The sequence below is a fragment of the Capricornis sumatraensis genome, chromosome 20, assembly GCF_032405125.1.
Source record: "Capricornis sumatraensis isolate serow.1 chromosome 20, serow.2, whole genome shotgun sequence".
Taxonomy (NCBI): domain Eukaryota; kingdom Metazoa; phylum Chordata; class Mammalia; order Artiodactyla; family Bovidae; genus Capricornis; species Capricornis sumatraensis.
The window spans coordinates 20,582,522-20,609,118 of NC_091088.1; the positions used below are offsets into that span (position 1 = coordinate 20,582,522).

The 26,597-nt window shown below is 52.1% G+C and overlaps 2 protein-coding genes across 2 annotated transcripts; one reads left to right on the plus strand and one right to left on the minus strand.

The window, feature by feature from the left end:
• Positions 1-2,449: 2,449 nt before the first annotated feature.
• LOC138096189 (tigger transposable element-derived protein 1-like) lies at positions 2,450-4,081 on the minus strand. Its single transcript, XM_068992269.1, has one exon. It carries the CDS (start codon positions 4,079-4,081, stop codon positions 2,450-2,452), a length of 1,632 nt encoding a protein of 543 aa, XP_068848370.1.
• Positions 4,082-4,743: 662 nt separating this feature from the next.
• On the plus strand, positions 4,744-24,538 carry LOC138096190 (mitochondrial inner membrane m-AAA protease component AFG3L1-like). Its single transcript, XM_068992271.1, has 16 exons — positions 4,744-4,881; positions 8,747-8,834; positions 11,229-11,323; positions 11,697-11,846; positions 13,980-14,048; positions 14,557-14,681; positions 15,115-15,385; positions 17,556-17,693; positions 17,903-18,056; positions 19,249-19,356; positions 19,900-20,025; positions 22,137-22,247; positions 23,190-23,305; positions 23,733-23,933; positions 24,008-24,202; positions 24,281-24,538. The coding sequence occupies exons 1-16, from the start codon at positions 4,744-4,746 to the stop codon at positions 24,533-24,535; spliced, it is 2,340 nt and encodes a 779-aa protein (XP_068848372.1). The 3' UTR covers positions 24,536-24,538.
• Positions 24,539-26,597: the final 2,059 nt, after the last annotated feature.

Sequence of the window (26,597 nt, forward strand, 5' to 3'; positions counted from 1 at the left end):
CCACACACTTTCTTTTGAACCATCTGGTGGAAGTTGCAGATGGTGCCCCTTTGTCTCTAAGTGCTCCTGTGTTACCCCAGCAAGGACATGCCTCCCACAGCTACGGCGTAGTCATGACATCAGGATGCTCACGTGGATGCCGACCATAAAGCCTACAGCAAGCGTGTTCAGATTGAGCCACTTGGTTGCCACGTCATTTTAGTCTTTAATCTGGAAGGGTTCAGGACTCTGACACAGAAAATCACAGATAAATTATTCTGAAGACTTTCCTTCAGTGTGGGTTTTTTTTGACTGGACTTGGGCTTTGCACTTTTGGTGGGATTTTCCACCCACCAAAGTGGTGGATGGGTCCAGTTTGCCATCTGTCCTACTCAAAACGCTCTGGTCCACTTGGTCCAGCTGACTGACATCTTCCTGGCACTCTTTAGGCACTTTCTTACTTTCTAGCACAGGAAAGTGTTCCAGGCTTAGTTAATTGCCCCAGTCCCGCCCTGACACCAGTCATTTTTCTTGAGGAGCCTTGGGATCTTCTGGTGGAGGATGAATGTGATAGTTGGGTGTGCTCACTTTTGGGCTGATCACTGCCCATAGGTCCTTTCAGTAGTGTGGAAATAGTTCTCCTTATCTATTTCTTTTCTGGTCTATAAACATTAAAAACCATGAGTTCACAGTGAAACTTCCAACTTCAAAACAACACAAGTCATTCTTTCCCTCTTTTATGTTTATTTCCTTGCTCGACAGTGAGAAAGCTGGCTCCCTTATCCAGAGTACCCTTATTTGCTCAGTCCAACAGTACACAGAAAGCACCTTTGGGACTGGTCACTTACGCTGGTGAGAAATAAGGCTACTCACGAGCCTTTAATATTTGTCTATAGCCCAAGGGCATACAGTCAAAAAGTACTTGCTTTTGCTTCTTCATTGTGGGTGTGCAGTTCCTGTGAAATACGGTTCCATTCAGGTAGTCTACTGATTTATTTCCCCACCCTTGTTTACTTTTGTTTGTGTAGTATATTAACATGGTCCCCAAAGTCAGAACTTCATAAAAGGTACAAAAGTTATATCTCCTCCCACCTCTGGGACCAATCTCTTTAGTCTGATTTCTCCCACCTTTGTTTCTTATTGTACAAATGAGTATGATGTATGCGTATTTTCTTACTTCCCTGTCTTTCTTCCACAAAAGGTAGCATACTCTACTCCTGATGTTGCTTTTTTTTCTATTAATAATATATCCTGGAAACCACTCCACATCAGTTAAGTTCGCCCTTGTTCTATTATTGTAGTTATCATCACTTACAACTGTCTAACTCGCCATTGTGTACAAGCACCATTTCATATTTGACTTTTTACATGAGACTCTTCAGGCTATTTCCTAGGTTTTGAAGTTACAAACAAGGCTGCAACAAAATCCATGCATCTGTATTTTCTTTTGTTGGAAGTGTATCCTCCTAAAAGTGGGATTGTTAAATCAAAATATATTTTGTATTAGTGCTTGATACTCCTCTGTAAGGGATGTACCAGTTTGTGTTCCCACCAGCAGTGAATGAGGGTGCCTGTGACCTCACAGCCTAACCAGTGGAGTGTGTAGCCATACTTTTGATTATTGCTGATCTGAATAATGAGAAATGGTATGAGTGTTGTTTCATCTGCACTTCTCTTATGTTTGAAGAGCTAATTTACTTACTTATGAATTATATCTTTTGTCTACTTTTCTATGGGGTTTTTGGTATTTTCTTCTCAATCTTTAAGAGTTCTTCACATATCAGAGATATTAACTCATTATCTGTGAGAAATTTTCTTCCAGTGTGTCATTTGCCTTTGACTCTGTTTGTCCTCTTCTATTCTCATGGAAAAATTTTATTACATTTTCATATCATCAAATTGATTAATCTTAAATTTCACCTGGACTTTGAGTTACAGAAGATCTTCCTGATCACCCATGGGGAAGAGGCATATATCCATGGGTTGTGTAGCATTTGTATTGTTTCAGCTTTTACAGTTAGATCCCTCGTCTGTTTGTTTATTCCTGTGTATGCTGTGAGGTGTGAACTAACTAGCTTTTGCCAAATATCATCTAGCTGTCCTGCACTATTAAAAAAAACTTATCTGTATCTACTTCTAGACTTTCTATTGTATTCTACACATTTGAGTACCTCCTTGATTCAATCAGAGGTTTTATAGTGTGTTTCAATGTCTAGCAGGGCTGGTCTCCTCATTGTGTGTTTTAAATAACTTTTCCTGGATTTTTCTTTCAATCTTCTTAAAGCGCATATTTAAGCACAATTTCAGTAACAAGATGTGATGCTCTTTAGTGTCAAAATGAATGTACCAGAAGCAGGGTTTCCAAGGATGTTAAACATCTAGAAGCCAAGACTTGGCCAGGTGTCACCTAGGAGGTTGCCCTGTCATGTCTGGTCTTCCTGCCGTGGAGTGTGTTGTGCACTGAGGTCACCTAGGAGAGCTGTTTGGAGCACCGCTCCTTCTCACTGTACAGCTCCCTGTAGCAGCTTATTGCATCATTGATTGCTCTTGAAACTTGACGTTTCCACACGGCATCAGGGCTGTTACTGGTAAGGACCTGCAAGCCGGCCTCAAAATGTGAGAAGGCTGCTGACAGCTCCCGTGTGGTTAGTTGGCGCAGGGCAGGGGCAGCCTCTTCACCCTCCTCCTCCTCTCCTGCGGGCTCCTGCTCCAGCTGCATCAGCTCCTCATTCGAGAGACCCTCCTCATGGGACTGCAGCAGCTGGTCCACATCAGCTTCTCCCACCTCTCCAACAGCCACACTCTTGGCAAGGATCACAATATTTTGTTGAAGCTGTGCAATGCCATCTGTTTGGGAAGCACTCTGGAAATGAACACACTCAGGCCAAATCTTCTTCCACACACTGTTCATTGTTGCTGGTCTGAGCTCCCCCCAGGCTACTGAGATGTTGTCCACAGCGTCCACAATGCTGTAGTTTCTCCAGAACTCCCTGATCTCTGCTGTATCCTCCCCATCTGTTGCTTCTAAGATGTGCTCAAAAGTCCTTCTCAGGTAATGAGCTCTGAAGGCAGAGGCTACACCTTGACCCATGGGCTGGATCGAGTCAGCTGTGCTGTCATGAAGATACTCCACTCTTACATTATCAGACAGATCGCTCAGATTGACTGGGTGGCATGGTGCCTTGTCTAAGATGAGCAGGGCTTTGTTGGTCAGGTTATTTTGGGCACAGTATTTCTCAATGGCAGGGCAAAAAAAATATGTGAACCATTCATGAAAGATGCTCCTGGTTGCCCAAGCCTTTCTGCTTGAGCGCCAAATCACGGGCAGATTGGGCTTGGAGTACCCCTTCAGAGCCTTGGGGTTTTCTGAGTGGTACACCAATAGGGGTTTCAACTTGAAGTCCCCAGCTGCATTGCCACCAAGAAGCAGCATCAAGCGATCTTTGGATGATTTAAATCCTGGCTGAGCTCTCTCTTCTACTGAAAGAAACGTTCTTTCAGGCAGTCTTTTCCAATAAAGACCTGTCTCATCCACATTAAAAACTTGCTGGGGGGTGTACTCACCTTCCTGAATGATGCTCTTCAGTATTTCTGGATATTCATCCTCCTTGGCAGGAGCTGCAATGTTCATCTTGAAGTAAGGCAAACAGTGGCGTTCCTTGAATCTCACAAACCACCCTTTACTTGCATTAAACTTTTCTGTTTGAGAGCTTTCACCTTGCTCACGCTGTAAGTCATCAAACAAACTCTTGGCCTTCTTCTGAATAACGGTGACACTCAGGGGCACGTTTCGCTGGCTCTGGTCTTCAAGCCACAAGCTCAACAACCTCTCCATGGTCTCCATGACTGCACTTCGGTGGCGAGTCAACCGGGAGGCTCTCAAAGGAGTGGCTATTTGTGAACTCGCTTTGATTTTGTCTTTATTATCTCTGATGGTCGCCACTGTAGAGGCAGCAAGGCCTAAGGCCTTTGCGATCTGGCTGAGCTTCTCACCCACTTCAAACCGTCTTAACACTTCTAACTTCACGTCGAGGGTGATTGCTTTCCTTTCCCTTTTGGCACTCCGGATGACTGCGGCGTTTAGGGACCTTTTCCCAGGCATCTTTGCCGCCGGTATGTACTAACCACAGCAGTCTCAAGGGCGAGAAAGCCTGTGGTTGCTCCACGCCCCTTCGCAGAATTTGGGGAAGAGAAAGTGGGGCTTCCCGGAGGCGCAGGATGACGACACCGGGGACGTGACCGGGTCAGCGCAGGCCGGCCCACGACACAGCCCAGGACAAGGCCGGTTCCTTCTGGGTTCCAGGGAGTCGATCAGAGCGGCCAAATCCCTGGACAGCAGGACTGGGTTTCCCTGATGCAGAAAACAAAACTCCGTGAGGGGCGGTAATACCGCACAGCCCACGCCGCCCGGGGTCTTCGGTTCCTGGGGAACCGGTTCCCAGCGCTGTACCTGGACCACAAGGAGCCGGCGGGCAGGCGGGGTGGTGTACGCCGCTTCCCAAGGAGGACTCCAGATTTAAAGTAAGCCTAAAGGCTGTCTCCTCAGCATCTAGCCCGCGTCTGCCACCGTAGTGTAGGTGGCGCAAACGTTCAGATCCGAGTCAGGCCCGACAGTAGACACCTGAGGCAAGGTCCCCACCTAGGCGCCTTGGCCTCACCGCACATGCGCGAGACCCCGAGGTCCGCTGGAGGTGTGGTGCCCTATGACCTACTCGCCGTCGCACTGCGCGTGCGCGCGCCGCGCGGCGCGAGGTCTGAGGGGGAATGTCGCAGTGGCTGGTGGCGGCGGCCGGCAGCAGGGCGGTGGCGGGGCCGCTCGCCGTGCTGTGGCGGTGCGGCCTTGGCCCACGAGGGGGCAGGACGTTCGGGGCCGGCGTGAGGGCGCTCGGAACCGCTCAGCAGGTGAGCGGGGAGGCGCAGCCCGCCAGTTCCGGGCGGTGGGGGCGGTGGTCGCTCTTGACTCCGCGGTGACGCCATCCACGTGCGCCGCCGGCTCGGGGAACGGGTGAGGGAACCAGATGCGCGAACCCGAGCCCCAGAAGCTGAGGCGCGTCGGCGGCGGCCACAGCTCTGGCCAGCTGGCTGGCCCCGGGGCTCCAGCCCTTCCCAGCGGCTGAGGCGGCTGCCGCTGGCCCGAACAGGTCTCCGTGTGCCTTCCTTCCTGTGGCCTCTTAACGCCCTTTTCTTTGAAAGTTCCCTGAGCCTCAGTGCCCTGCCCACTGCCCCTGCATACTTGTTCCTGGGCTTTCTGCTCAGTGTCACAGGGTTGTTCTCCGTCATGATACAGTTTTGTAAAGTGTTATGTATTTTTTATTCGGACAACATTCGTCGAGCCCAGTTCTACACTGTAATCATAGCTAACGTTGTGTGAGGGGTTTCATGCTGAGGGCTTTACAGGGACTGTCTCATTTAAGTCTTATACCCGTCCGGCAGGTAGGCGCTGCACTAAACCCTGTTTTATAGGAGAGGAAACGCTAGAGCATAGCTAGTCAGTATCTCCCCTTTTAGATACTTTTGTATCGTATGCCTTCTTCTGGGTTAGATTCTCTGAAGTAGACCATACTTTAAGGTTTATTTTTGTATTGAGCATCCAAGGGGGACAGTGATCACGTTGATTTCTTTCGTGGCAGACTGATGTGGAGCCTCTGGATTCTGGTCAGAGAAAGCTGTCTTGATTTCAGACGGTATTAAAAGAGGAAGAAGGGGGCCCATGCGTTTGTTTTCTGTCCTGTTTCCAGGAGTCAACTTTTCCTTCTTACCTCTTCATTTTGGGGACGGTGCACTGTCAGTTTGATTGTTTTTGGCAATATCAGTGAAAGGAGAGCCTTTCATCTGTGGCCACGGGCCAACTCAGCATTGCAGGGGACTGTTCAAGTTGTTAGCTGGATGGAATGCAGTGATTGAGGGGTGCAACACAGTTGTGTCATGAGGCACTGAATTCCATGGAGCTCAGTGGTTTTAGTTAGGGAGGGAGGAAGTTGAATGATCTTTGAGTTCCTTCCCAGACAAAGCTGTTCCTCTGTGGAGTCTATTAGCCACTGCATCTCATCTGGAACAGATGTGAGCTCTCTTTTGAGGGACTTGAAGGCTTAGACCGGGTGTGGGAAGGCTGGAAATGAAGTCGCAGTTTGCCTTCTGGTTAAAAGAAGTGCGGGAGCAGTCAGTACTCCTCAAGGGGAAGCTTATGTTTTGGATGCCTCTTGCGGTTACGTTTTCATTGACTGAGCTTCCTACATTGCCCATTCCACTCCAGAAGGAGAACCAGACAACAGCATGTAGCTAGTGTATTAGGACGTGTGAAGGAGAAGGAAACAGAACAGAGGGAGTAGACAGTGAAGAGAAGGGTGGCGGGGATGAGTGCCACGCTATGAGAGGTGGGGTGATCGACTCCTGAAGGATGTGAGGCTTGAGCAGGAACTGTCAGCAGATTTGCAAGCGCCTGCTGGGGCTGCACCTGTATGCATCTGAGACACAGGCCGGAGTCACCTGATTCGTGACCTGACAAAGAAAGGACAGTGGCACTTTGCCTGTTACGGGAAGACTGCTGTGCACAGCTTCACATGCTGGCTTTGCATATCCAGACACCAATAATGGGTGGTAGATCCCTGTCTTTGCGAGCTGTATCTGATCTACTGTGGTCCCCTAAGCAAATCAAAACACTAAGTCATGAAATAAAGGAGTGGGATGTTTCTCAAGTTTTGAAGGCCTGAAGATCATACTTTGTCTTTCTAGGGCTGGAGACCTCCTAACACCTCTAGGAGCCCCAGCTCCTTCTCTGGGGAGCTGCTGGGGAAACCCTGGGGGCTGGGCGCTAGAGCACTCATCACATACCACTGGCTCCCAGTCACCTTACCTCAGGCCCTCACCTCCCTCTCCTCACTTCTGCGTTTTCCACCCCGCACGGGAGGGCCTTGAGGAGCAGAGGGGCCCAGGACCATCTTCTTCTGTGAGCTTTTGTCTAGGCCTCCCCTTACGGTGACAACCTTTGTGACATTACGTTCTGGTCCCCTTGTGCGTGGTGACTTGCTGTGTGGGGGGAGGGGACACTCATGGAGCAAAGGCTCCAGGAGCCTCGTCACCATTTCTGCTGTGCCTCCTTCCTGAGCCCCTTGTTTATGGTTTTCCCAGATTTCAATATTCTCATGGCTTACCTGACTTTTTAGTGCTCTGTGGCCTCTGATAAGGATGTGTGAATGACTGGGCTTATCAGCAAATTAATAATTACTAGGAAATGGAGTTTGCACTGGGGAATAGCCTGCCACCTTGAAAGACGACACGGCTGAAATAACACAAGAGTCGTAGTGTACGGATTCAGTTTCATTTTAATAAAATATTGGGAACAATCCAAATCTTTGGTTGGGGTGTTTTTTTTTTTTAACCATTTATGGACCTTTTTAAAAAAGAATTTTGTTTTTAATTGGAGGATAATTGCTTTACAATAATGTGTTGGTTTCTGCCCTGCATCAACATTTAAAAGAGTTTTTTTTTAAAGTATTTATTTATATTGGCTTTACTGGGTCTTCGTGGCTGTGCGGGGGGCTACTCTCTAGTTGTGGTGCAAGGGCATCTCATTGCAGTGGCTTCTCTTGTTTCAGAGCATGGGCTCTAGAGCAGGGTTTCAGTAGTTGTCCACAGGCTTATTTGCCCTTTGGCATGTGGAATCTTTCTGGACCAGGGATCAAACCTGTGTCCCCTGCATTGGCAGGTGGACTCTTACCCAGGGGACCACCAGGCAAGTCCTGGTTGAGGTATTTTGGCTGTAGTTAATACTAAGTGACTGTGCTTAGAGCTGGTTTTTTACTGTGGTGGCTTCTGTTGTACTCGTTTTTCCTATGATGGCTTTCGACCTATGATAGTGAGAAACCAAAATTGTCTTTCATCCTGTCTTTAACTGATGTTAAGTATTGTTAGTAGCTTATGGTAATAAAAACTGTCATTTTCCTTTTTGAGAACTCAAGAAAATACAGGGTTTCTCAGGTGGTGCTGCCTGCCAATACAGGAGACATAAGAGATGTGGGTTCAATCTCTGCGTCAGGAAGATCCCTTAGAGAAGGGAACAGCAACCCACTCCAGTATTCTTGCTTGGAGAATCCCATGGACAGAGGAGCTTGGTGGGCTACAGTTCATAGGGTCATAAAGAATCAGACACAGCTGGAGCAGGTTAGCAGGCAGAAAATGTTTGCTCTCCTGACAAAACCACTAACCTGTGGCTGATCAAAGATAAATCGTAATACCCTTTGGTTTTTAAATTTCACATGATTTTGCTGTTTTTTTTTTAAGAGTTATTAATGTTTGTTTTAATAGCTTCAGTGACAAAAATTGCCTCAGGCAGGAAGTGATTACTTAGTTTTTTTTGATAGCTGTAGCTATACAAATTCTTCATGTATTTCTGCACTGAATGTAGTTTCTGTTTCTCCTGCTTGAATCATATTTGTTTTTAAAGATTTTTTTTGATGTGGACTGTTTTTAAAGTCTTTTTTGAATTTTTTACAATATTGCTTCTGTAGTTTATATTTTGTGTTTTTTGGCCACAAATCTTAGCTCCCCAACCAGGGATTGAATTCGCACTCCCTGTATTGGAAGGCAAAGTCTGAATACCTGGACCATCAGGGAAGTCACATTGAATCATATTTTTAATGAGATAAAGCAGGTGAAGTCCTCAGGTTTATGTCTCCACTCGAATCCTGGTCCTTTCCAACCTGGAACTGCCATTGTGAGAAGATGCTGCATCAGAATTTGTGGAAGCTAATTCTGTCTCCCATTTCAGTGTCTCCAGGGAATCCGCTTTCAGCAGTCGGCTCTGCAGATAAGACTGGCGTCAGTTTCCCAGTGGCTGTGTTCAAAACCACCCAAAGGTACGTGTCTTTCTTCTGCCGTCATTAGCAGCATGAGGTCACAGGACCTGAGTGTGGCTTCCTTGGTTCCCTGTGTTGTGGGGAGCAGGGACAGGGTGCATGACGGTCCAGGAGACCCAGGCCACCCCTCTTCTAGCTTCTGTATGTATTGAGTCACACCTAGCTCCTCTCCCGTTTCTGGGTCACCTGCCCCATGTCTTTGCAGTGTTAATATATCAGTGAAGGTGGCAAAAGAGAGAAGGTGTTCCAGAAGGAAGTGGTGGGTGAATCTTTGGGGATGCCTGGGAGCAAGCCTTTGTTTCTGCACATCTGAGGGTTAAGCTGAGTTTCATGTTTGGAAAGCAGGACAGGGACCTCATGTCTATTGCAGTTAGTTTGGAGCACGTGAGCCCCTTGAGCGCAGGCTGCGGGCTGTGCAGTGGGTCTCTGAGACCCTGTGTGAGGAGGCTTGCAGAGTTCAGACTTGGAGCTGCGTGTCTATTGCACCAGGCTAAAGCCAGGAAGAAAATTGGCTTCTCCCTTACTCCTTTCCTGTTGGACAGTCTGGCTGCTTATGCGAGTGTGGTGCGTGCTTTTAAAGTGCCAGAATCTCATCGTTTTCCCTATGGGTTTGAGAAATTCTTTAAGAGGAGGAGAAGAAACACAGAAATGCAACAGCTCATAAAACAGCTCATAAAAGGAACAATTTGACCAATCAGACTATCAGAGTTTTACATTTGAGAATTTTTAATTTTTTTTAAACTTTATTTTTGGTCATGCCACATAGCATATGAAGTCTGGGTTCCCCAACCAGGGATGGAACCTGGGCTTCCTGATGTGGAAGTACAAGATCCTAGCCACTGGACCACCAGGGCAGTCCTACATTTGAGAATTGTTGAAGCATTCATTAATTGTGGGTTAATCGTGGGAGGTGGCGAGCAGGTGGGCCCGTGTGCAGGTGGTCTCAGCACTTCCTTCCCTTCACTGGTTTGTGGACATGGCCTCACTACCTTCCTTTGTCTTCGGGCCTCTGCACGTGCATAGCTTGTGTGGATCCGAAGCCTTGACAAACCTATCTTTGAAGTCATAAGTTTGGTGATGTGGGGGATGTGCAGTGGCGTCTTCCTGCTTGGAGAGCCTGGAGCATCGTGAGAGAAGAGGTGCGCAGAGCTCACTGGGGGATGATTCACTGTGACTGTAGGACTTCGTGTTTTGTCCTTCACGTTTATGCAGATCTTCGCTCTACCCCGTCCTGAGTTTGGTCTTTCCTGGGGTCTTCTGGCCTTCCGGCCTTTGAGTTTGGTTGTTGCTGTGGTGCCTGTACATCAGGGGCTGCTCTGGCCCCGTTTCTCTGGGAACCCATGTAAGTGTCGTGCTCAGGCTCTGTGTCTGCTGCTGTTGACTGACACAGAAGTGATTTTTGTCTCACGCCTCTGTCTTTCCACCTTTTCTTTTCTCAGGGGAATGATTTTTTTTCTGTTTTGGATTATTTTCCTAAGTTCTTATGGGAAAACATATTCCTTTGTGTTCTCCACTCTCAACTCTTTCCTTCTGGTTTTGCACCAGAGTAACAGTCTTGTGTTATTTCCTCTTGTCATTCTGTGTATGCTGAAATGCCTTCTGGATGTTTTAATGGGAGGAATAGTTGATTTAGTTGCCTGTGCCCAGCTTTGCAGGATGGTTCAGGCCACCTGACCCTTAGCTTGTACTTGGAGGTAGTGGGAGCTTTAGACCACAGATGGGTGTGTCCCGAGTGAGACCCATCCTCACAGTACATTCTTGGCACCTGATGGAAGGGTGCGGGGGCTGCAGAAGTGTTTCTGGGGGTGCCCTGGTGTGGTTAGAGCTGTTACTACTTTACATGCACATGTTAAGAAAGAGGCTTGGGGACTGGGTTCAGTCATCTAGTCTGTGCGTCGCAAATGTTCTGAGGGGTGGTGACGTGAGTGCCAGCCTAAGGAGTTCTCTGGCTGTCCCGAGGCTAGGACTTCATGCTTTCAGTGCCAAGGGACCAGGTTCAGAGAGCTAAGATCCTGAAAGCCATGAGGCTCAGCCCGAAAAAAGCAAACCAAAATGTAATGCCTCCTAGATCTCACCTGGCACACACAGTCACTCTGATTTCAGAAAACGTAAGAAACTGTTGTCAATTTCCCTTCTTGTCTGGAACTGTCTGAGATTGGTGTAGGCTTGCAGTCTCCACTACCCTGGCCCCTGCCCTGATCCCAGGAGGGCACTGCAGGTTTTCCTCTCACCTTGAGAAGCTCTGCCCCTTGCCACATGCAGCGCTTCCTTTACGCTCCCCGTTTATCTCCATAAGGCAGCGGTGTTGGAGAAGTTGTGTTTTGGAAGCGTTCTTCTTTTCTCTGGGCAGTTTGGTGTGACCATTCCCTGAGGTCAGAGTTTGTTTTCTCTTAGGAACTAGTGAACCAAAGGATGCTGGTCCTGGAGCGGACGGAGGGAAGAGAGGAGGAAAGCGGGATGACTTTGCCTGGTGGAAACGAATGCAGAAGGTTCGTGCGTGTCCATAAGGGCCAATTCCAGACGGCCTGTCACTTTTCTGAGGAAGTAATCACTGAGGGCTTGGGCTTTGTACAAACTAATTCAAAGATTCTAAGCAGTGGATTTAATTTCTAAAACTAAGATCTCCATCAGAGTTTTTAAAGACCCAGAGAAGCGATGGTCTCAGGAAGGCCAGCTGCTTTTCCTGAGTGGCCTGGGAGCTGCCGTGGCCTTACACGCCGGCCGATGCTGTGCCCATGGAGGCCAGTGGCAGGGAGGGTTCAGGTGGAGGGCTTGGCGACTTCTCCCTTGTCTGTGAAAGGACGTTTTTGTGAGAGAGCCTCTCTCTTTCAGTCTAACCTATGTTGTGTTCTCCTCCTGCAGGGGAAGGTGCCCTGGGATGACAAGGATCTCCACAGTCTGGCCGTGCTGGGGGCAGGTGTCGCTGCAGGATTTCTCTACTTCTATTTCCGAGATCCTGGGAAGGAAATCACTTGGAAGCACTTCGTGCAGTATTATCTGGCGAGAGGTCTGGTGAGGGGATTTGCATGCTGCCGGCCTTGGAAGGAGATGGCCTGTCGGCCTCAGGGTGCAGATGTGACTACCCTGCTGCACCCCCACACCTGCCCGCTCCCTGAAACGCTCACTCATTGTGTGTTAGCTCTGGCTTCTCATTTCACTTGGTTCTGTTTGTGAATCTTGACACTGCAGTTGTGACTGTGACTCAGAGCCTTTCTCCTTGAGGGCACCCCTGGCCCACTGCTAGGCCCTGGGACAGTAGGGGCCAGCACTGGGCTCTGAGTCACACCAGTGGAGTCCTCCGTCCTCCTCACACTCAGGCTTGAGCGTACACCTTCACAAGCACAGTGGCCTTGCTCCCCGTTGCATGAACAGTGTACTGTTAAGACTTCCTGGTGTGTGGTGACATCCGCAGGGAGTTCTCCTTTGCCCTGGGGTCTGTCCACATTCTGTCCTCAGGGAGGCCCATGGTGATGGTCTCTACGCGGTGGGGGAAGGGCTGCTGCAGCTCCCTCTGCTGGGGACCTGCCCCCAGCAGGTGTGGCCTGAGGGGCGGGGGGAGACAGGTGTCCTGTGCTTGCGGTCTGGACTGGTTCCAGAGGTTCCTCGAGGTCTTACGTGGCTGACAATGACATGCTTGTTCTGGAGCACAGCACGGTCTGGAGCACAGCACGGCCCGGAGCACAGAAGTGTGACATGTCCATCCCCCCACTCAAGCCCACCTAATGCAGCCCTGGCCAAATCTGTGGTGCCTGATTGGAAGCTGACACTCGCCTGGCCTAGCTAGACAAGGACCAGATGCCCTCACATAAGGGGACTTTCACATCAGCTGGGAGAGTCTAGCACCTGAACCTGAGGGCGGCATCTTGTTCCAGCCCCCTGAGCTGTCCGAAGAGGTCCCCTGATAAAATCTCAGGATGTCACGGAAATAAGTAATCTTATCTGCAGAGGTCCCTGGCCTGGACCGGTTGTTCTTTTGTGAAAGGCTTGTTTAGGAGCAAAAAATTGTAACAAAACCTCAGTAGTGGTCTTCATTTTATTCAGTTCTTTACTTATTGGCTGCCTGGTGGGGCATGCTGGATCCAGTTCCCCGCCCAGGGATGGAATCTGCTCTCCTGCGCTAGAGGCTCTCAGTCTTAACCACCGCACCGCTAGGGAAGTCCCTGCAGTCTTTGTTTCAAGCAGCATTGTTTTTCCTGCTCACAAATGTAACATGAAATAAAAGTATAAAGCAGGAAGTCACCGTCTGTCCCCACCCAGGGGCCTTTTTCTGTGACCCTGTTGGCCACAGTCTGAAGGCGAGGCTGCTCACCCTTCTGTGCCCTCTGTCCCGTTGCACACTGACAGTGAGCATTGCGGTGGGGAGGCATGAGGAGTCAGCTGGCAGGAGTCTCGCAGGGCCAGGAGGACATGCCGCACCCTTGTCTCATGAATGGGCCTGGCTGGCTGGGACTCTTCATGTTGGCGGAAGAGAAACCAAGGGGGTAGTCGTCTGGAGTCCTGTCTGCCATGGTTTCTGGAGTCGTGTTGGGTGGCGGTGAAGTTCCACACTCAGGATCGTGTCCTCACTGTGCAGTCCTGAGTGTTGCTGTGTTTTCTAAAAGGAGCTTAGTCGTGGTTAATGAGGTGGTGACAGCAGGCCGTGTCTGAAGCTCCCCAGAGGGTGTGTGGCTTCCAGGCGGTGGGCTGTAACTGGATGGACTGAGTGTTACGTACGAGTGTCAGTACAAGATTTTCATTTGTGTTCCTTTTGGACTTTTTTTGTTTTTGGAGTTTTTTGTTTTGTTTTTTTGGCCATGCTGCACATTTTGTGGGGTCTCGCTTCCCAACCCAACCGGGGATTGAACTGGAGCCTAAAACTTATTTTAGGATCCTAACCAGCAGGGAACTCCCCTCCTTTTGGAGTTTTAAGCCAGTTTGAAGGCTTAGTGCTCAGATGTGCCACATTTTAATTCCTCTTCTTGGATCGGTTCCTGTTTATTGCCATAATCTCAGGCTAGAATTGTCCATGTTGGTAGGAAGACAGAGCCGAAACTGTCCTGCAGAGTGTGAGCTGCGCTGGGACAGGTGCCACCCGTGCGTGTGGAGCTTGACTGAGACCGAGGCCCAGGGTACTGTTCTGGTCCTGACTGGCTGTCTGTCTTCTAGGTGGATCGGCTAGAAGTGGTGAATAAGCAGTTCGTGCGTGTTATTCCTGCCCCTGGGACATCACTTGAGGTGAGGGCTGGGGTCAAGGCCAGTGTTCCACGTGTAGGTTTCAGTGTCAGCGTAAGGTGTAGTTTTCTGGGATTTCCCTGGTGGTCAGGTGGTTAGTACCAGATGCCCTCATGGCCACAGCTTGTGGAACTAAGATCCCACAAGCTGTGTGACCTGAAAAAGAATACACAATAGTTTTCTGTTTTATTGGAGAAGTGCCTCTCCTGGCTTCCTTTTCCAGCACCCACCTGTGCCCATGTACCTGTAGAGAATAGTCTTCCACGTAGCATAGGACTCTCATGAAGCTGTAACCACACTTCAGTTTTGCCCAGTACCATGGACAGTCACCAGCTGAGATCTGAGAGGAGAGACTAAAATGACAGATAGGGGACAGAGGCAGACTGTGGTTTGGGGCCAGGACAGGAGGCCCATCAGAGCCGCTCAGGACTTTGCTGTGAGAGAAGCTGGGGAGCGGGTGGTGGCCATGGGGGGCAGACCCCTACATTGCTTGGCACCTTGGTTTCTGCAGAAGTATGCGTGGTTCAGCATTGGCAGTGTGGACATCTTCGAGCGCAACCTGGAGACCGCCCAATGGGAGCTAGGCATCGAGCCCCCCAACCAGACAGCCGTGGTCTACACCACCGAGAGCGATGGGTGAGCGGGTGTGGTCAGGCCTGGTGCTGGACACACAGCGCTTCCTGCTGAACTTGTTCAGGCATGTTGTAGGTGTCTTCTGGTAGTCAGTGTCTGTGGTAAAGACAAGTTTGTTAGCTGTGTTTTTACTGGGGAAAGAATTGGTGGGGAAATGTTTAGCTTGGTAGCCTGAGGGCTGTGGTGCGGCAGCAGGGTAGAACTAGCTGGGAGGAGGCCGTGCTGGGTCAGGGGGTTTCTGAAGACGGGCCACAGCTACCCTGCCCTGCCCACAGGGGAAATCAGGCAAACAGATGCTCGTGGACAGGACCCTTTACAGTGGGTGAGGCCGTGTGTCCATACGGACAGTGCTCGCTTTTGTGTAGCAGAGCCAGGTCTGCTGTTCACAGCCTGTCTCTCAAGGGAATGTGACGGATTGTTTTCTTGGCCTTTCTAGGACTTTCTTGCGAAGCCTGGTGCCCACCCTTCTCCTGATTGGCATCTTCCTCTATGCCATGAGGAGGGGTCCGATGGGGGCTGGGCGTGGTGGGCGAGGAGGGGGCCTCTTCGGCATTGGTGAGACAATAGCCAAGATCATCAAGGATGACATCGGTGTGCGGTTTGCAGACGTGGCTGGTTGTGAAGAAGCCAAGCTGGAGATCATGGAGTTTGTGAATTTCCTGAAGAACCCCAAACAGTACCAGGACCTTGGGGCCAAAATTCCAAAGGTACTGACTTGAGAGAGCACACGGTGGTACCTGAGCCAGAACCAAGCAGCTTCTGGTAATGATTCTGTGTTTTATTAATCACATTGGAAAGTGGAAATAGCATTTGCAGAGTCAGAAAAAGAATCCTCTTATTTGATAGCAGCTGTAAACAGTGCACATCCACCTGTGTTTATTTCACCTGCAAGCACAAATGCCCGTGCTTTGTTTAGAAAACAGGCCTTCCTTTGAGTGTGACACCAGCAATTAGATTCTCTGTTCAGTATCCTGCACAAAGCACTATAGTTGTTTTTTTTTTTAGTGGAAAGTTTGCATTTTTTTGTTTAAATTTATTTTAGGGTTTACTGGGTCTTCATTGCTGTGTGCAGGCTTTCTCTAGTTGCAGAGAGTGGGGGCCGCTCTCTAGTTCTGGTGCAAGGGCTTCTCACTGCGGTGGCTTCTTTTGTGCTCTAGGGTGCACGAGCTTCAGTAGTTGTGGCACACGGGCTTACTTGCTCCTTGGCTGTGGGATCTTCCCTGACCAGGGATCGAACCTTTGTTGCCTGCTTTGGCAGGCAGATGCTTTACCACTGTGCCACCAGGAAAGCCTTTGTCTGTAGTTTTGTTTCTCTAAATTGAACTGAGAACTTCAAAGCAGTTCTAAGCACAGAATCATGTATTCTTATCACATTTTCTTACTATTTCAGTTTTTTGTCCGTTCAGTTTGACAGCATCTTTTTCTTTAATAATTTGCCTTGATTGATTTATTATATAACAGTTTCAGCTTCGTTTTTGATGAAACGACTTTCTATTCTATTATTTATTGTTAAAGTATATAATTAAAGCAAGTGCAGGAAATTCCCTGATCCAGAGGTTAGGACACCACACTTTCACGGCCGGGGCCCAGATACAGTTCCTGGTTGGGGAACTGAGATCCTACAAGCTGTGTGGTGTGGCCAGAAAACCCAAGAAAACAAAGAACCAAGTACAGACTGCCGTGAACGGGTCTGGGGTCAGCTGCCTGTCAGATAACCCACGACCCAGCAGTGGGACAGGTGTGCAGTGTGGACGTGGGTCGAGGTTCTGCACACAGGAAGTGACACTGTGGAGACTGTGGCCACTGGCTTTCCCTGCAGGTGCCTCTGGGTGTCATGGATGTTCAGGGGCCCTAGCAGTAGCTGAACCTCCTTCCCGGAAAGGTCTGCATCTCACGTGGAAGAGGCTCACAGACCACGCCCTCCCCCGCCCACCCCCACCCAAGGCGTCTCTGGGCTCTAGATCAGGCCGCAAGGTCTCTAGGGTGGAGACTCAGTGCACTGACTTTCCTGATAACCCTGTGTGCTTCCATGAGACTGTTCTGAACAGCAGAGAACGTGACTGACCTCTGGAGATTAGGGAGCAGGAGGCCTGTGCTTCTCTTTGACCACCTGGTAAGGTTGGCTGGAAAACTGGGGTGTGGTGGCCCAGGGGTCCCCTGGTCCCGTGGCCCACTGCCTTGTGGAGGCCCTTTGTGAGTCCATGGTTATGGGGCCCTGGGGCCCTGGTGCCTTGTGAGTTTTGAGGCTCCTTCATCCTCCCTGCCTTGATATGTTTTGTTTTTATTTTTACAGACTTAGAAAAAAAAACTTTTTTGTTTCTTTTGAAATAAGTAGATGTTAACCCATACTGTCAACTAGAAATGAAGTAGTGTGAGCCCCCCCTTTAAGTCCCTCCTCACTAAAGGAATACCTAGGTGTGTTACTGGGTGTGAATTTCAGCCTTGAGTCAGCCTAGAGCAAGGCAGGTTGCAGACAGTACCGCACACAGGTGCCACTGTCAGACCTGCTGGACAGAATCATAGGAGCGAGTATGGGGAGGGCCTCTTGCTCATCCTGGTGCGAGTTGGCGTGTTTCATAGAGCAATTTGACAGTAACTGTTAAAGTAAACATTGGATCGCGAGATCCATTGAGTCCTGCCCTGGGAGCATCACTTGAAGAAATAACCTGCTTGGTTGGGCTGGGGCTTTGGGGGGTTTCCTCTACCTGCAGCATTTGAACTTTTCATGGTGAATGTACGTTCGTTTTACAAGCAGGAAGTTTCAAACGGAAGGCACACCTCGGCCGAAAGCGTGGAGTAGGCCGAGGAGTCAGTGGAACAAGATCTCCTCGGCCCGTCTCTCCCCTTTCAAAACCAGGTGTCGCCTTTCTGTTTCAGGGAGCCCTGCTCACAGGTCCTCCCGGTACCGGCAAGACGCTTCTTGCCAAGGCAACCGCGGGGGAGGCTGGTGTTCCCTTCATCACCGTGAATGGGTCTGAGTTCCTGGAGATGTTTGTTGGTGTTGGCCCAGCTCGGGTAGGTAGAGGCACCCTTGTCCTTGCCCTGGCCTTCGGGTGGGACCCTGGGGACGGGCGCAGGGCACAGCATAGATGTAAAGATGACCTGGCAGGCAGACAGCAGCCGAGATGGGAGTCAAGCCCCAGAGATGGGGCCTCAGCCCAGGGAACTTAGTCCTGTCCTGGCTCCAGTGACGGAGCACAACTGTGTGTGGACCCCTGTTTCAGGTTCGTGACATGTTCACAGTGGCCCGGAAAAATGCTCCCTGTATCTTGTTTGTGGACGAGATTGATGCAATTGGCCGGAAGCGTGGCCGCGGGCAGTTTGGAGGCCAGAGTGAGCAGGAGAACACCCTGAACCAGCTGCTCGTGGAGATGGACGGTGAGCGGACTTGTTCTCTTGGCAGAACTCTCTGGGCGAGACCCCCGCTCACTCAGTCTGAGGAAGGGTGTCCTCAGGCCCCACGGTGCAGGGAGCTCCCTCTGAGCTCAGTGGCTGGATGAGGGCTGATGCCCGGGCTGCGTCCTTGCTGCCTGTGTCCTGCTGCCTCCTGCTCCAGAACCCTCTCTCCACCTCGGGACTCCTGTTCAGGCAGGGTCTGGTCCGGGTGACAGCCGTGGGCCTGCTGCTGCCTCTTGGGGAAGGTCCAGTCTGGGGTGATAGCCATGGGCCTGCTGTAGGCTCTTGGGGAAGGTCTGGGTGTTTGTGCCAGGTTCGAATTTGGAGAAGCTTTGACTGAACCTTTGGCAGGTCCTGTGCTCACTTAGCTTTGTAGCTGAGTCAGGGTACCCAACGTGACCCCGGGTTGATCACTTGCTGGGAGGAATCCATGGGTCCTTGGATTCATAATCATAGTTGCCTGCCAGGCCAGGACACGGGAGAATCATGGGGAGCAGGTGCCTGGGCTGGGAAGGCAGCCACAGCCTCCAGAGCTCTCTGCCCACTGAGTCTGGGTCGCAGCTTCTTCCTGGCAGCCAGTTGGGTGACATTCAGGAGTGTCGTTGACCAGGACAGGGTTTCCCCTGGGGCTGGTCACATGTCAGTCTTTAACCAGCATGGGTCACAACCCCAGCCTCCCAGGAGGAAATATCATCTACTCAGATGACTGAGGCACGCAGGGCCCCTCCCTGAATCCCAGGTCCTGGGGTGGCCGAGGGCCCCAGCAGACCTTTCTGAGGACGAGTGCTGGTGAGTCAGGCCCTCACCCTGCTGGGTACCACCATCCTCTCCCCACTGCATCTCCCCTGCTCTCACCCAGTCTGGCTCCCTGGGCCCAGCAAGCTGTCCAGGACCTGGGTGGAGGGGTCCGCGTGGCTCCTGCAGCTCGCTGTGTGGTGTGAGAGGTTGGCAGGGATCCATACCAAATTAAGATAGGAGTGTACACCCTGAGACTGGGCCATGGGGCTCCCAGTTGGCTGAGGAAGGTCGGGTTATAGCCAGAGCCACCGTTTCCTGCCTGCAACAGCTCCCTGGGTGGGCAGTGGTCCCGGAAAGTGGGGACCAGGTGTGCAGGGGAGAGGAGACAGCTGCTGGCCGGGTCCTGGTTGGGCTCACCTGCTTCTCTCGTGTCCAGGATTCAACTCTACCACGAATGTCGTCGTGCTGGCCGGCACCAACCGCCCTGACGTCCTTGACCCAGCCCTGATGAGGCCTGGCCGCTTCGACCGTCAGATTTACATTGGTGAGCTGAGGGTTGAAAGTTTGGTTTGATCATTAGTTATGTATTTGGAGGAGGTTTTGAGGTGCCCTAAAGCAGCTAACCCCACTTGTGAAACAGTGGAGGTGCGGGACTGGGCCCTACTTCGGGACGAACAGGTGTAGCTGGGGCGCGGAAAAGGTCATAGCAGTCCATGCAGCTGAGAGTGAGGTGACAGTGTTGGGTCCTTCAGCTTTTCTTTTTCGTGCACTGTTTACGAGAGAAGCATTCACCCTGGCCTTTCCCGCTTGTGAGCAGGTCCTAGAAATTTAGGACCTAACTCATTCCTGCCCAGGTCCCCGGCTGCCAGAGCAGCCATCCTGGGGATTGAATTGTACAGACTTGAGGCCCCATGGTGAGGAAGTGAAAGCTGAATGGATATGACCTGTGGGTCGTTTCTGCCACAGGGAGCTCTGGCCCTGGTCGGGTAGTCGAGTGTGCAGTGCAGACATGCAGGGGCGGGTCCTCCTGGCCCTGGTGAAGCGGCTGTGGGTGACCCCGCCCTGGCCACCTGTGCCTCTCTCTCAGGCCCCCCGGACATCAAAGGCAGGTCGTCTATCTTCAGGGTCCACCTGCGTCCACTCAAGTTGGACGAGAGCCTCAGCAAGGATGCCCTGGCGAAGAAGCTTGCGGCCCTCACTCCAGGCTTCACAGGTGAGTGATGGAGGCGGGCGGCTTCCCTGGGGCTGGCCGTGTCATCAGCAGGTGGTGTCTGGTTGTGCTATTTGGTCCTGAAAGTGCGCCCTTGTCTTCAGGACTATGAATCTGGTGGGCACACCCGAGGCCCCAAAGCTGGCTTTTGTCAGCTTTCGCTGTGCCCGCCCCCACCCCCCACCCCCGCCCACCGCCCCGGGAACGTAATGTGGTGATGATGGGGATAAGGCCCCATCCTCTTGGTATGCTGCTCAGGGAAGAAGTCCTGGTCCACCCTTCCCACATTGCGTAAGAGATCTGAGTCTGCACATCCAGGAAGTGGGATAAAACACAAGATGCCCACACTGAGACAGTATCATAGACCAAAGGGTAGCAGCTGACTTCTCTTGGAAATGGAGGCCAGGAGGCAGTAGGTCAGGCAGAACTCTTCTTCTATAGTAAAGGAGAAATTAAGGCATCCCGTATAAAGGACAGGTGTGTAAAACCATAATCACATATCTGTGTTAATGGGCACACAGTGTAGAAAGATGTAACCTGTGAAGGTGAGAGGGGCTGCATAGGAGCAGAACCTTTGAACATTGTGAAGCTGGATCCTCAGCTTCACATGGAGTTGGCAGGGGATGGAAGAGCCACACAGCCTGTAAGAACAAAGTGGCTTACACTTCCCCAATGTGGAGCTTCTGAGGGCGGACGTGAACCATCAGGATAAAAGTGAGAGGCCAGGTGTGGGCCTATGCATCTCAGTCAGTTGTTTTGTCAAGGGTGTGAAGACCATCCAGTGGAGAAAGAATAGTCTGTTTGACCAAGTATTCACAAGCAAAAGGATATAACTGGACGTTAGACCACATATAGCAGTCAACTCAGAGTGGTAAGAGACCTGAGCAGTGGAGCAAGAACTGTAAAAGGTCTTAAAATCTTTAGGACCTTGGATTTGGCAATGGTTTCTTAAAGCACAGGCTGCAAGTGAGAAAACAAAATAGAATTCCTCAAAACTGAAATATTTTGTGCATCAAGAGACATTATCGATGTGATGAAAAGAGCCCACAGAAAGGAGAATGTTTGGAAATTATGCACCTGGTAGGGTCTAGAATCTACAATATATAAAGAACCCAATTTAAAAATGGGAAAAGGGTTTGAATAGACATTTCTCCAAAGTATGTAGATGGCCAGAAACCATGTGAGAAGGTGGTCATGGTATTAGTTATTAGGAAAATGCATATTAAAACCACAGTTTGACACCACCTCACGCCCACCAGGATGGCCATAAAAGACGGAGGGTTGGCAGGTATGTAGGGAGACGAGCACGCTCACATGTTGCTGGTGGGGATGTGAAGTAGTGTGGCTGTGGTAAGTTGGCCTGGCGCTTCTAGAAGTAAATACAGTTAGCATATGACCTCCAGTTCCACTCCTACATAAGAGAATTGAAAACATTTGTCTGCATAAAGGCTTGCACATGGATGTTCACAGTGGCATTACTCATAATAGCTAAACAGTGGAGACCACCCCAGTGTCCAGCAGGCCGTCACCAGTAGCTGTGTGTACGGTGGGCGGAACCTGTAGATAGAGCTGGCCGTGTTACATGAGTGACTCGAGCGTCTGTGGAATCTGGTGTCTCCTGTGGCTGCCTCAGGCCAGATGGAACCTTACTCAGCCATGAAAAGGAATGAAATACCAGGACACGCTCCTGACAGTGGATGAACGGAAAAACACTGTGCCATGTGAAAGGAGCACACACAAAAGACCATACTGTGTGATTGCACTTACGTGAGACTTCGGGAATGGGCATGTCTAAAGACATAGAAGGTAGAGTCGTGTTCGGCTAAGCCTGGGTACAGGATCTAGCCCCAGACAACACCTTCGTGATGGGGATGTCTGAGATGAGATGACAGGAGTTGTCGCACATCTTGATGAAATTACTGAAAGTCTTTGAAATGTACACGTTTTTAAATGGAAATGAGCCAAAAAACTGGCTGAAAGCAGCAGTGACTGACAGAGCAGGTGCTGTTTCCTTCACGCCCTTGACCTGTTTTAGCTCTGGCTCCAGTACTGCGGAGTCCCTGTGACAGCCTGCCCCGGGCCCCTGACGGACGGTTTCTTCTTCTCCGGGTCAGGTGCTGATATTTCTAATGTTTGCAACGAAGCCGCCCTGATCGCCGCCCGCCACCTAAACCCCTCTGTTGGGGAGAAGCACTTCGAGCAGGCCATCGAGAGGGTCATTGGAGGTAAGCTGGGCCACCGTTGGTGAGTTTCCACCCTGAAGCCCCAAGCTCACTTCAGGGTACTCCGCCTGGGCAGCTCTCGAGACCCAGATCTAGGACGTGGGACCTGCCAGCAGCCCTCCTGCTCTTCCTGGAGCAACGTTCAGAATCTCAGAGAATTGTAACCTCCAGGGTCCCTACCGGACCTTGTAGGTCCGGGTGCCCGCTGTGCCCTAGAGGACAGCCTGCTGGGAAGTTTACCAGGGTCCCCAGTGCCCCCCAGTGGCCAGCGTATCCAGAGGAGGTACAGGCTTCAGCCTGAGGAGTCAAGGTCTCAGAGTGCCATCCTGGGGACAGAGGTCAGGAAGGCGTCCGTGTGGCCAGCAGCCATCCACAACCCCATCTCATAGCTGTGAGCACCAGCCCATCTAGATGGCAGGTAGCCAGAGTTGCTTCGTCTGGTTCACTTTGTATTGAGGTGTGACACGTATGCAGGCATGTAGTATCAGGAGCCCAAGGCAGTTGCCGCAGCTGTTTGGGGCTGTCATGGGCCATGCTGAGCTGAGCTGCTGTGAAACTGACTCACAGTAGTTGTCTGTGCCTCTCCATGCCCCGTTCTCTGCCTGTGACTGGGTGTACAGGGTGTAGAGAACACCCCTGTCTCCCTGCTTTGGTTTCACTACCAGCTGAGCCACAGAGTAGCTAACACTGCTGCCTAAGAACAGGTTTCCCTGAGCATATGTTGCTTGCACGGGAAGTGGAGTGGGGTACGGGATGTCTGCAGAGCAGAAGGCAGCTTAGCGTCTGGTTTGCAGGGACAGACCCCTGTGGGCCTGAGCAGTGTGTGTGGAGCCGACAGGCTGCAGGTCTGCTCTGATCAGCCCCCTGAACGCCAGAGTGGGGGCTTGGTTCCCACCTCTTTGCTGGCGTTCGTCCTGTGCCTCTCACCAGGAGTGTGACTTGCAGGCCTTGAGAAGAAGACACAGGTCCTGCAGCCCGGCGAGAAGATGACGGTGGCCTACCATGAGGCTGGCCATGCGGTGGTGGGCTGGTTCCTGGAACACGCAGACCCCCTGCTCAAGGTCAGTCCAGCCCCTTACACATCTCCTGTGGGTTCAGGGCCCGCTCCCGCCCTGGGGGCCATGTGTGCACAGTGTGTTGTGGGTGTCAGCCCTTTCACTTTTGAAGAGATGGAACCATCTAGAATGTGTCCTTGAAGGGTGGGTGGGAGGGCAGGGGCGGGGTGCTGGTTCCAGGAGGGGTCTGGATCTGGCCAACTGATAGCTGGAGGTTCCTGGTTAAACTCACCTCACTGCAAGCTTCTCCCCGAAGGCAGGCCCCTCCACAGCTTCCTGGGGACTGCGGGACAGAGGATGTTTCTGAGTTCACCCTCAGGGTGACCCCCTGTGAGCGCTGGGGCCCAGGGTCTCCTCTTCTGCCACACTCTTGTGGAGATGGGTGGTGGTCGGGGGCCCTGGGGATGACAGGGCACCCTGCTGTGTCTGGCAGGTGTCCATCGTCCCCCGGGGCAAGGGGCTTGGCTATGCCCAGTGCCTGCCCAGGGAGCAGTACCTGTACACACGGGAGCAGCTCTTTGACCGCATGTGCGCCATGCTGGGCGGCCGCGTGGCTGAGCAGCTGTTCTTCGGGCAGGTCACCACGGGGGCCCAGGACGACCTGAGGAAGGTCACCCAGAGTGCCTATGCCCAGGTAGACCAGCAGCCTTGGGGGGTGGGGGGTCGGGGTCTCTGCACCGGGCTGACCCCGGCACTTGCCTCCTGCAGATCGTGCAGTTCGGGATGAGCGAGAAGTTGGGCCAGGTGTCCTTCGATCTCCCACGGCCAGGCGAGGCGCTGGTGGAGAAGCCGTTCAGCGAGGCCACGGCCCAGCTTATAGATGAGGAGGTGCGGCGGCTCATTGGCTCTGCGCATGCGCGCACCCTGGATCTGCTCACATGCTGCCGCGAGCAGGTGGACAAGGCAAGTGGGCGGCCATACCCTTGGCGCGGGTGGGGCTCTGCAGGCCGGGCAGCTGTCTGACAGCTGCTGGGTATGCAGGTGGGCAGGCGGCTGCTGGAGAAGGAGGTGCTGGAGCGGGCCGACATGGTGGAGCTGCTTGGGCCGCGGCCGTTTGCCGAGAAGATCACCTATGAGGAGCTTGTGGAAGGCACAGGCGGCCTGGAGGAGGACACGGCCCTTCCTGAGGGTCTGCAGGGCTGGCGTGGGGAGCCCACTGCAGGAGAGCCCAGCCTAGCGCCTCCGCCTGGAGAGCAGCCTCCAGAACCCCCAGGAAGCAAATTAAAGCACATGTAACTGGAAGCAATGGCATCCCACTCCAGTACTCTTGCCTGGAAAATCCTACGGACGGAGGAGCCTGGTGGGCTGCAGTCCATGGGGTTGCTAAGTCGGACACGACTGAGCGACTTCACTTTCACTTTTCACTTTCATGCATCGGAGAAGGAAATGGCAACCCACTCCAGTGTTCTTGCCTGGAGAATCCCAGGGACGGGGGAGCCTGGTGGGCTGCTGTCTATGGGGTCCCATGGAGTCGGATACGACTGAAGCGACTTAGCAGCAGCAGCAGCAACCTGCAAACAGCTGTCTTCCAGTCAGGGTCTTTGAAGAGCATGGGCTTCCTGCTCCTTGCAGGCACCCTCCCACCAAGGGGGGCTGGGACCTGGTCAGTGCAAGTGCCCTCACCTGCCCCAGGGAGAGAAGGCCCAGTTCAGAAGCCCTCACAGGTGGTGAGGTTCAGCAGAAGTGTGTAAGCCCAGAATCTAGGGAATGGCAGTTTGGGTATTGGAAAGCTAGCTGGTCCTCATGGATGGAGCTCAGCACTCCCACAGGCTTGTGGCCGGGGTTGGAGGACGGCTTAGGGGTCTGAACCTGAGAGGGAGGGGTTGCCCTTTTCTCAGGGTGGGGCCTTGTTGCTGGCATGTCTCTGGGAAGCTGTTCCTGGTGGCCTGGTTTTGTTAGAATCCAAAAGGTGACTCTGGGCTACTTCTTGGGACAGGACAACCCCTAGGGATGCAGCTAAGCTCTTGAGCTGAGGCCAGCAGTTGTCTGGTTAGACCTGGAGCAGGACTAGGGCCTGGTCCCAGGGAGCTGGGGTTAGTGGAAATGGCCCCACAGGTCCCCAGCGCACAGCCAGGGGGCCGGAGTCATCAGAGTCGTGATGGTAGCAGCAGTTCCTGCCTTGAGGGGATGGGGGGACAGGCATTCTGGGCTGACAGTGGGTGAAGGGGTGCCATCCCATGTGCCCCCCTGTTGCCAGCCCAGCCCACACACACGGCCTTGGGGATGAAATTGTCCACATCGATTGGTATGTTTGCCTCAAAAATAGAATTTCCAACTTGGGACAAACACTTTCAACTTTGCTCTTTGTAGAACATGTATTGTTGATTTTCTTGTCTCTGGGGCTTGCCCTGTATTGCAGCCTCCACCATTTAGCCTCTGTGCTGAATTGCTGGGGACCCTGCAGGGGCCTGTTCTGGGACCTTCTGATGGAGGTAGGATGCTCCCTCATCGCAGGAAAGCCCCATGTTGTCCCAAACCTGGGGTGCTGCCCCTCCCCAGGTCCAGGGCACACTCCTGGTGATAGCGCCCCTGCGTGTGTGCCCTGTCCGCTCACCCCCTCCTGTCTCTTCAGCTCCGTTCATCTGGCTGAGCATCTGGGCTGAGGCCTGGCTGAGAGTGTCTGCTCAGGGAGGCTCCACCCTGTGGGAGGAATTGCCTGCTCTCTTCTTACTCTTCTGCTCACAGACTGGCCCTCCCTGCTGGCTGCCTCCCCAGATCCTGCCCTGGGCTGGGAGGAGCCTTTTGGGGCTGCCTCTTCCAGCTTGGGCTTGTGGGGACAGAGCCAAATGCTAGCCCCCAGTGTGTCACAGTGGAGCCCCCAGATGCTTCAGCTGGGGGAGGACCAGAGCACAGAGCTCCTGGAGGTTCCTAGAGCAGCCAGCCCACTGCCCCTGCACAGCCCTCACCCCTGAGCTCTGGTGTCAGCTGGAAAGGAAGACACTGATCCGTGAGACTCAGGACAGAGTGATGTTTTAATTGCGCTTTTTCGAAACGAGGTCACGGAAGCTGCAGCAGGAAGGACGAGGGCTGGAGGGAAGACCCTAGGGTGGGTGGGGTGTGGCTGCTTTCTGTTAAGACTCTTGGTTGTATCTGGAAATCACCCCCGTGTTCCAGTGTCGCCCCAGTGCTGGTGCAGAGGCGACTGTTTCCTGGCAGGGTGTGCCCAGGGCTTCCACAGAGGAGCCTTTTTTCCTTCCCCAGAAATGTCTCAGTGAAGAAGGGGTTAGGACAGGTGGCCTTGGGGACAGAAAGCAGACTGGACTTGCTGTCAGACTGGAAGCTGGTCCTGTCCTCAGCA